This window comes from Coregonus clupeaformis, chromosome 8, assembly GCF_020615455.1.
Source record: "Coregonus clupeaformis isolate EN_2021a chromosome 8, ASM2061545v1, whole genome shotgun sequence".
In the NCBI taxonomy this organism is placed as follows: domain Eukaryota; kingdom Metazoa; phylum Chordata; class Actinopteri; order Salmoniformes; family Salmonidae; genus Coregonus; species Coregonus clupeaformis.
In genome coordinates, this window is record NC_059199.1 from 15,669,616 (window position 1) to 15,680,327 (window position 10,712).

At 39.7% G+C, this 10,712-nt stretch overlaps 1 protein-coding gene across 1 annotated transcript; it reads left to right on the plus strand.

Annotated features, from left to right (window-relative positions):
• Positions 1 to 2,579: 2,579 nt before the first annotated feature.
• Positions 2,580 to 4,064, plus strand: LOC121572581. Its single transcript, XM_045222218.1, has 4 exons — positions 2,580 to 2,985; positions 3,241 to 3,357; positions 3,502 to 3,551; positions 3,933 to 4,064. Exons 1-4 carry the CDS (start codon positions 2,652 to 2,654, stop codon positions 4,062 to 4,064), a joined length of 633 nt encoding a protein of 210 aa, XP_045078153.1. The 5' UTR covers positions 2,580 to 2,651.
• Positions 4,065 to 10,712: the final 6,648 nt, after the last annotated feature.

Below are 10,712 nucleotides of genomic sequence, written 5' to 3' on the forward strand. Positions count from 1 at the left end.
ACCCTTTGCTATGAGACTCGAAATTGAGCTCAGGTGCATCCTGTTTCCATTGATCATCCTTGAGATGTTTCTACAACTTGATTGGAGTCCACCTGTGGTAAATACAATTGATTGGACATGATTTGGAAAGACACACACCTGTCTATATAAGGTCTCACAGTTGGCAGTGCATGTCAGAGCAAAAACCAAGCCATGAGATCGAAGGAATTGTCCGTAGAGCTCCGAGACAGGATTGTGTCGAGACACAGATCTGGGGAAGGGTACCAAAAAATGTCTGCAGCATTGAAGGTCCCCAAGAACACAGTGGCCTCCATCATTCTTAAATGGAAGAAGTTTGGAACCACCAAGACTCTTCCTAGAGCTGGCCGCGTGGCCAAACTGAGGAATCGGGGGGGAAGGGCCTTGGTCTGGGAGGTGACCATGAACCCGATGGTCACTCTGACAGAGCTCCAGAGCGCTCAGGACCTCAGACTGGGGCAAATGTTCACCTTCCAACAGGACAACAACCCTAATCACACAGCCAAGACAAAGCAGGAGGCTTTGGGACAAGTCTCTGAATGTCCTTGAGTGGCCCAGCCAGAGCCCGGACTTGAACCTGATCTAAAATCTCTGGAGAGACATGAAAATAGCTGTGCAGCGACGCTCCCCATCCAACCGACAGAGCTTGAGAGGATCTGCAGAGAAGAATGGGAGAAACTCCCCAAAAACAGGTGTGCCAAGCTTGTAGTGTCATACCCAAGAAGACTTGAGGCTTTAGTTGCTGCCAACGTTGCTTCAACTAAGTACTGAGTAAAGGGTCTGAATTTTCTTTTTATACATTTGCAAAAATGTCTGAAAACCTGTTTTCGCTTTGACATTAGCTTTGGGGGGGATTATGTAATCCATTTTAGAATAAGGCTGTAACTTAACAAAATGTGAAAAGTAAACGGGTCTGAATACTTTCCAAATGCACTGTAACTAAATTACTTGAAAAGTACTACTTAAGTCGTTTTTATGGGTATCTGTACTTTACTTTACTATTGATATTTATTACAACTTTTACTTCACTACATTCCTAAAGAAAATGATGTACTGTTTACTTCATACATTTTCCCTGACACCCAAAGTACTTGTTACATTTTGAATGCTTAGCAGGACAGGAAAATGCTCTAATTCACACACTTATCAAGAGAACATCCCTGGTCATCCCTACTGCCTCTGATCTGGCGGAATCCCTAAACACACACTTAGTTTGTAAATGATATCTGAGTGTTGGAGCATGCCCCTGGCTAGTCGTAAATTTAAAAAACAAGAAAATGTGCTGTCTGGTTTGCTTAATATAAGGAATTTGTAATTATTTCTACTTTTGATACTTAAGTATATACAAAACCAAATACTTTTAGACTTATACTCAAGTTGGATTTTACTGGGTGACTTTCACTTTTACTTGAGGCATTTTCTATTAAGGTAGCTTTACTTTTACTCAAGTATGACAATTGGGTACTTTTTCCACCACTGGGTATTGGTAACAAACAAAGGTTTGAAATTTGGCCAACAAAAATATATATTATTCAACGTTACTAGCAGCACTAGAGATTCTTCACTGTTTACTGTCCAAACATCAAAAGAGAAATCATTTCAGTAAATGTTTCATTTCTCTCAAAAAAGATGCAACCATATCAAGCCAATATTTGATTGCCTTGATCCAGTAACTCTGACTTGATTTATAATGTCTTCTTAAAAAAGCAATTCCCGGGAAGCTCAAACTATGGTAAGCTAGAGGACACACATCTAAGATTGTAGTCAGCCAATAAAATCTCTTGTTTCAGTGTTCCCTCCTACTGTATGATGGGTACATGTTAAGTGGCATCATATATAAGGTGCCGATAAGGTATCACACGTTCAGACCCACACACTATACAGTGCAGAAGGGACTAATGTTACAGTGATGAATAGAGAGGTATTTTTGTTTTACATCAACTTGGGTAAGTGTAAGACGTTTGAATTGAGATCATTTTTTAATAATTTGTAGTATGTAGTTTGAATATGATAAGTGAACTGGATGTTCTGTCTATAATGGGTAGAAATGGTTTATCCATGTCTTTGTCTTTGATCCATTTTGTTTGTTTGCTTTGACAGTTTGTGCTTTTACCAAACCAAACGTAATCCAACCAGACCCTGTGATGGTTACTGAGCTGGGAGGCACTGTGACTCTCACTTGCCTTTGTCCAGATGAGTCAGTGAGCAGGTTTGATTGGTTCAAGCAGAGTGTTGGACAGAAACCCCTCCACATGGCATCATCTCTTTATGTTGGCCAAGATAATTATTATTCCAACAACTTTATCAAGGAATTTACTGAGACCAAACGTTTGGGTGTGAGGAGAAGAGACGACAGCTGTAACTTGACCATATCCACGACAGAGCCAGGGGACTCAGCTACATACTATTGTTCCACTACAGCCATCTATGAGCATTTGGAGAGGGAACTGTTTTAATTGTCAAAGGTAACTAAACATTTTGCTTCTTCAATTTCAAATTGTGTGGCCCTGTATGTTCATATGTTCCTACAACTGCTTCATCAAATGCTTGTGATGAATACATGGCTTTTCATATTTTTCACCCACTTAGTTTTACTTTAGTTTTAACTCTCTTCAGGTTCAGAGTCCAACAGCATGTCTGTGCTCCAGCAGCCAGTGTTTGAGTCAGTCCAGCCAGGAGACTCTGTGACTCTGAACTGTACAATACACATTGAGACCTGTGTAGGACAACACAGTGTCTATTGGTTCAGACATGGCTCAGGAGAATCCCATCCAGGAATAATTTACACCCATGGAGACAGGAGTGATCAGTGTGAGAAGATCCCTGAGACTGGGTCTCCTACACAGAGCTGTGTCTACAACCTCCCCAAGAGGAACCTCAGCCTCTCTGATGCTGGGACTTACTACTGTGCTGTGGCCTCATGTGGGGAGATACTGTTTGGAAACGGGACCATGCTGGACATTGACCGTAAGTGATACTTCTGACATTCAGTTATATTAAAATCTATATAATCAAAGTTCTTTAGATTGTAGGCAAGGTATCATTCAAATACCTTTGTTTTTCTATATCATTCAGATACTTTTGTTTTCCTATATCCTTCAGATATCTTTGTACATGAGAGAAGAAAGTATGACTCTCAGATCAGGCCGAGTCTTGTTGGTGTCTTAAACATTGTCACGGCTTTATCCCTCAGTGTCTCTATTCCTATTTGATATTTCACAGATGGTTGTAAGGAGGACCATCTTCCTTTCATGTACTTCCTGGGCGTAGCGTTGGGTCTGAGTGTCATCCTCATCATTGTCCTTACTTGTGTTTTTTACAAGATGAGCAAGTGCACAGGTAAGCAATATTATTGTGCATTATACAGTATGCTTATCAATTGTTGGTACAGTAACATTATTTTACATGTTTTGGTCAAAGTTGGTCATAAAGGCTCTTCGTTGTATGATGATGATGATATTGATTATTGTGTTTGATTAAAAGGAACGCACCCTCAGCCAAGTGCTCCTGCAGTCCCCAGTCATCATAACCAGGTAACCTGACCTAACACTTGGTTAGCTGTTGCAGAATCAATGTATTTTTCCTTCAATCAAAATATGAAAATATGCATTTTATTAGAAGGGTTGTTTCACAATACCGCAATACTTAGACTAATATTTTTTTAAGAACATAAAAAAAAAAATGTTTAGTCATTTAGCAGACACTCTTATCCAGAGCGACTTACAGGAGCAATTAGGGTTAAGTGCCTTGCTCAAGGGCACCGACAGATATTATTATTATTATCTATTTTTTTTTTTTCACCTAGTCGGCTCGGGGATTAGAACCAGTGACCTTTCGGTTACTGGCACAACGCTCTTAACCACTAACCACCTGCTACCAAATATTTTGATTTTCATTTTTGCTATTCCTCTCAGGATCAAGAGCCTGATACTCTCCATTACGCCGCTCTGAACGTCATCCACCAGAAACCGAAGGCCGGGAGACAAAGGAGCGCTATGGAGAGAGACACTGTGTACTCTGGGATGAGACGCCAAAACATGGACTGAAATTACAACTTTTCCTCTTTAATAACTTGCATTGATTCTGTGTTCTCTACACTGTATGTATGACTGTGGCTTTTACATTGTAAGGTACAATTACTTGTATTTTGTCAAGCTCCTTTTTACATTGATACTGTTGTTCAATTTTGAACAAATAAAACATTCAACTGCTTTCATATAGAGGTATTGTTTGATTTTCATTCATATTTCTCTGTCCTTACATTTCTACAACGCTTTAACCCACATATTCAGTGTGCAACAACCATATCAAGCCTATGCTCAATGTAAAGAAGATGGTTGGTTGCATAATAACTATAAATATGTATCTATTGCTGGTGTTTTAGCCTGTCAAAGTGTCTTATTTTAGCTGTATCTTGTTTCACAGCTCTCTGTGGTGTTATGACTGCCCTAAATAGATTTTCCACTCACGTAAACTCAACTCTAACCCCCAGCATGTCACGTTCGTCTAATGATGGGTCAGACCAAGGTGCAGCGTGATATACATACATGTTTATTAAACCAAATAAACACAACGACAAAACAACAAACTAAACGAAACGTGAAGTCCAAGGTAGCACACACAACATACCTTACACGGAACAAGATCCCACAACCCACTAGTACCAATAGGCTGCCTAAGTATGATCCCCAATCAGAGACAACGAGCTACAGCTGCCTCTGATTGGGAACCACACCGGCCAACATAGATCTACACATAATAGATCAAAACATAGAAAACACCACAAAGAATATACACACCCTGACTCAACATTTAAGAGTCCCCTGAGTCAGGGCGTGACACAGCAATGACCGTCAGTCCTCACCACACTCTCTTTTCACACACCATCAAAACCACAAACATCCATGTCACTAAAAGCACAACTCTCTCTCTCCATAAGAAAAGACTGAACTAAAAATAAACTTCTTAGCTGAATATACTTTGAACAGAATTGATATGGTTGAGAGACTGATTTCAAATATGACAATGTTCACATTGTAACTGAGCAGTTTTCACAACCTATTGACAAAATGTGAATATGTATAAGTGCACCTTGCAGGACTGCAATCCATTTCTTTTTCAACCGGGAGCAGCAGTGTACATGGAAGTCCCCATAACTGCCTCAACAGAGTTGGCAGCAACATGTAGTTGTCAAAATGTTAAAAATGTTCACTAATTTGATGAAGTATCATTGACAACTTGCTTTTCTGTGATAGTTCATGTGTCTAGCCGAAATAGTAGTCAAACAAATGCCAAAAAAGACAATGTGTGGCTATGAAGAATCTATAACAAGGTAATATAGTTATTAAATGCTTATTACACATCTATAACATGTTAGAAATAATGTCCAGTTGCTTTAAGTAGCAACCACCTAAAAAGCCAGGCAGTCATCATCACTGGATCATTACTACTAACCTCAACATAGTTATAATAAAGTGTAACTTAGTAACAAGGAGCAACAATCATTCAAAATGAAACAGGTAGTAGAGTGATCTGTATGATGAAGACAATGACTCATGTGTTTGAGTGTGTAGTTTTGTCATTGAGTTCCAGATAGTCTTTGCATAAGTAAACCTTTTTTTCAAGTTTTATCTCCTCTGAAATGTCTTGACCTTCTTTTAGATGTGTTGATAACATGACACTCACATCCACCAACACACAGCTAACAAGTTCACAGGTACTTGCGATCTGCTCTAAGTACGAGGCCATATATAGGCTTTGGTCAGGCCTGCTGGCATTGCACACACAGGACCCTCCTACATGCTCTCTGTGTCTCTGTGTCTCTGTGGTTTTTAACAGGATGTTTATCTGGTGTCAGTCTGTTGTTTTCACATTTGTTACTGTTGTTCATGTTCCTACTGACAGCTTGCAGTCACAGCAAACCAGTTCTTTATAAACTTACTCTGATATATATAGTTATCTGAAATCAGTTACAAACCACAAAGAACTGCTAATGAAATCTATTTGAACTCTCCGAGTTAAGCATCTCATGTCATGTGTAATACAGAACCATCTATTCTATATCTATGGGCTCAGGGGGAGGGGCCTTTTTATGATGATGTCATGGCAGAAATAGTACCTTCTCAATCAGACAAGTGTTCTAGGAATACTGCAGGGTTCTCTGTAAGGAGACCAATTGAGGAGGATCCTCCTTCTGATAGATTGCCTCCTATGAGAACCACACTAACCAGACAGTGATACAGAGTGGATAAAGTGTGTCGTGTATTGGTTATATTAGGCTGGGGTGTCCAATCAGTCATGCACTCTCAGGTGTTATATTTCAGTTAGTGCATGTTTCTGTGAATGATAGGGAATGAGACTGACATACAATTGACTTGTTTCATTCTATAGTTGTTTATCTCATATACACTCCCACAGCTCCCACATGTTCGTCATTTAGAAGATGCTCTTATCCAGAGCAAATTACCGGAGCAAGTAGGGTTAAGTGCCCTGTGCATGGGGACATGCACTGATTTTTCACCTAGTTGGCTCGGGGATTTGAACCAGCGACCTTTCGGTTACTGTCCCAATGCTCTTAACCGCTAGACAGGACAATATATGTTATATGTATAACAGCCCTCCTATGGGTCATCTGGAGTACTGTAACTGTTGAATGACTGTTGAAATAATAATAGTTTTCTTTCAAATAATTTAGGTACACTTGGTTTTGCTGGTCTTCTGCAATGGAGGCAAGATAAATCAAGTGTAACTAAAGTATGTGTAGAAAACGAATAGTCTACTATTTTGACCCAGTGTTCTCCAGAGAGGTGAGAAAACTAATAGTCTACTATTTTGACCCAGTGTTCTCCAGAGAGGTGAGAAAACTAATAGTCTACTATTTTGACCCAGTGTTCTCCAGAGAGGTGAGAAAACGAATAGTCTACTATTTTGACCCAGTGTTCTCCAGAGAGGTGAGAAAACTAATAGTCTACTATTTTGACCTAGTGTTCTCCAGAGAGGTGAGAAAACGAATAGTCTACTATTTTGACCCAGTGTTCTCCAGAGAGGTGAGAAAACTAACAGTCTACTATTTTGACCCAGTGTTCTCCAGAGAGGTGAGAAAACTAATAGTCTACTATTTTGACCCAGTGTTCTCCAGAGAGGTGAGAAAACGAATAGTCTACTATTTTGACCCAGAGTTCTCCAGAGAGGTGAGAAAACTAATAGTCTACTATTTTGACCCAGTGTTCTCCAGAGAGGTGAAAAACGAATAGTCTACTATTTTGACCCAGTGTTCTCCAGAGAGGTGAGAAAATAAACCACGAAACAAGTAAAACCTTCAAGACAGTTACTTACATTCTACAGCATCCTGTGTCTCAGTGAGTCCAGCCAGTAGACTGTGTGACTCTGTAGGGTGCAATAGACCACAAGACCATGGTCGTCTGAATCAGGCATTAACAAAGAAGATTGGTTCCAGTTCAACCAATCAAATCAAATCAAATCAAATTAGCCCATTGTTGAAGTGTTATACATGGGTAGACTTTCTCCACGCAAGATGATATATTCAAAGATGGTGTCCCTGTTTATGATATTTCTAATTCTGAAACAAATTGTTAAGTTATATAACTTTACCAAGGACTTCAATGGGACTAAACGTCTGAATGTGAAAAGAGGAGTTGACAGCTTTAACCTGACCATCTCCTAGACACAGTTAGGGGACTCAGCTACATACTACTGCGGTGCTATTGAAGTGGGCAAAGTCAAATTTGGACAAGGAGCTGTTTTGATTGTCAAAGGTAAACTAACTTAGTTCTTTATTTTGGAAGTTCATTTTGCATCCATGAAATTCTAAATATACTTTAGAAATGGTATATTGTAATTGTAAATAAATCTAGCAGGACATTAATCATGATATTAATCTGTCACTCTTTTCAGGTTCAGAGTCCAACAGCATGTCTGTACTCCAGCAGCCTGTGTCTGAGTCAGTCCAGCCAGGAGACTCTGTGACTCTGAACTGTACAATACACACTGAGACCTGTGTAGGAGAACACAGTGTCTATTGGTTCAGACATGGCTCAGGAGAATCCCATCCAGGAATCATTTACACCCATGGAGACAGGAGTGATCAGTGTGTGAAGAGCCCTGATGCTGGGTCTCCTACACAGAGCTGTGTTTACAACCTCCCCAAGAGGAACCTCAGCCTCTCTGATGCTGGGACTTACTACTGTGCTGTGGCCTCATGGGGAGATACTGTTTGGGAACGGGACCAAGCTGGACATTCAAGGTAGGATTTTTATATATTTTACTAATCTACTGTGTAGAATATACATTTACTTGCTGTTCTGAGTGTCCTCAAATAATGTTTGAATCTCCACAGGCCGTAGGGCAGACCCTCTTCTCTTGGAGTACTGCCTGGGTGTAGCATTGGCTTTCTCCTTAATCCTGATCATTGTCCTTGCTTGCATCATGTATAAGATGAACCAGAGAAAGTGTAGAGGTAAGTGACTTTTTCTTAGAGGTTGCTCTTCTTTAATATTACCATCTCTGGATGTATCTGTAGTGGAAGAAGGGACTGTATCTTTATCTTTGGGGTATTTCCTTTCAGGACCCGTCTCTATGACAACATGTCCAGCAGTCTCTTCTACAGATGCAGGGGTAAGTAGAATTCCTTACATTTTGTATTACCGTAAAAATATGTATGAAAATGTTTATAGTGAATAATATTTCTCCTTCCCCCCTTGTTTCTCACAGGCTCAAGATGCAGACAATCTCCATTACGTAGCTCTGAATCTGAGAAAGAAGAAGAACAGGTCTGGAAGACAGAGAAGCCAAATGGAGGAAGAGACAGTGTATGCTGGGATCAGACAGTAGAACTGGATGAATGAAACAGTCCAATGAATTAGCTTTTTATTAACTCTCACTTTATTAACATTATTAGCTGAATTACTGTAACTAATAATTACTGTAGCTACTTGAATTAAGTGCCTTGCTTCTCTGCCAAACTAATTTGAAATGGACTTGCTTGTGATGAGATCAATAAAGCATTTAGCAGCAGTCAAGACAAAGGAAGTTGAATGTATTTATTTAGGCCATACTCAGGAATCTTTAAAGGTGAAATATGCAGAAATCGCTACGCCATTTCCTGGTTGCTAAAATTCTAATAGTTTGCCTAATTTCAGTTTATGTGACAAAACAACCAATGCATAGTGTAGAGAAGCATTGTACCATCTAAACCGCTGTGAAATATAATTTCAATAACCAAAAATATTGTATTTTCAGCTGTTTAAAACTGGTGTACAAAACCGAAAGTAAAAGATGCAAAAACAAAACTTAAGAACGGAAAGCTTAGAAATAGTGCACTTAGATCAGAACTACCGCTTCTTAGACTTGCATTAATTGAGAATGACACATCTATAACTCACATTTCTATTGGTCAGGTCGCCCAAAAAGTTACATATTGCAGCTTTAATTTGTAGTGTTAAACCGTTTTTTCTCTTCTCATGCCAGTAACACGCCCTCAAACACACAGCAACCTATTTACAGTTAGTTTGCGGTCAGTGATGAACACAAGATGAGAATGTATCTATGCTTTGTTAGGGCCTGCTGGCTTTGAACATAGGACCCTCTGCTCTCTTTCTTTCTCTCTGCTGTTGCTCTCTCTCTCTCTCTCTCTCTCTCTCTCTCTCTCTCTCTCTCTCTCTCTCTCTCTCTCTCTCTCTCTCTCTCTCTCTCTCTCTCTCTCTCTCTCTCTCTCTCTCTCTCTCTCTCTCTGTGGTTTTCAGACGGATGTCTCAGAACTCTTAGCTCTCTCATACCGTAGGCTATACTACTTGCTCTTCAAGTTGACCATTTTAACAACAGTAAACCAACTTTTTTGATGAGGCAGCTTATCTATACATAGTCTACTGAAATCTGTGAAAAAACACAATGAGCTATTTATGAGGTCATTTCACCTAGATCTGTAGTTCTTAGTCAAACACAACACAGTTTTAACTGTGAAGTATTATCATCACCTATAGGCCTAGAGGAATCTGCCTCCTCAATAACAAAATCATGGGAAGGGATTCTATCCATCCAATCCAATCGAGTGTAAATCCTGAATTAGAGATTTTTTTCCAGAGATGTTTTTAGTGAGGTGAAGTGACCGTGGTGATAGAAGCCCTAGTGCATATATGTTGTATTGTTCATGTTCTTTAATACATGTGGTAGCTGGTACTGAGTCCTCATCCATACTTCAGGACAGTGGGCTCATATCAGCCAATGTTGGAGACGCAGTGATTGTGCACTGCTTCTATGAAGGCCACATGGACATGCATTTCTCCTGGTACAAGCAACCCTTGAGAGATAAGCTTCAACTCTTATCAACCGTCTATAAGTTTGACATGAACGCAACATTCTACCATGAGTTTAAGGATAACCCTCGCTTCTCAGTGGAAAATTGCCAAGAAAATAATCACCTAAGGATCTCAGACATGCAGCATAGAAATAGCGCACTTAGAACAGAACTACCGCTTCTTAGACTTGCATTAATTGAGAATGACACATCTATAACTCACATTTATATTGGTCAGGTTGCCCAAAAAGTTACATATTGCAGCTTTAATTTGTAGTGTTAAACCGTTTTTTCTCTTCTCATGCCAGTAACACGCTCTCAAACACAGAGCAACCTATTTACAGTTAGTTTGCGGTCAGTGATGAACTCAAGATGAGGATGT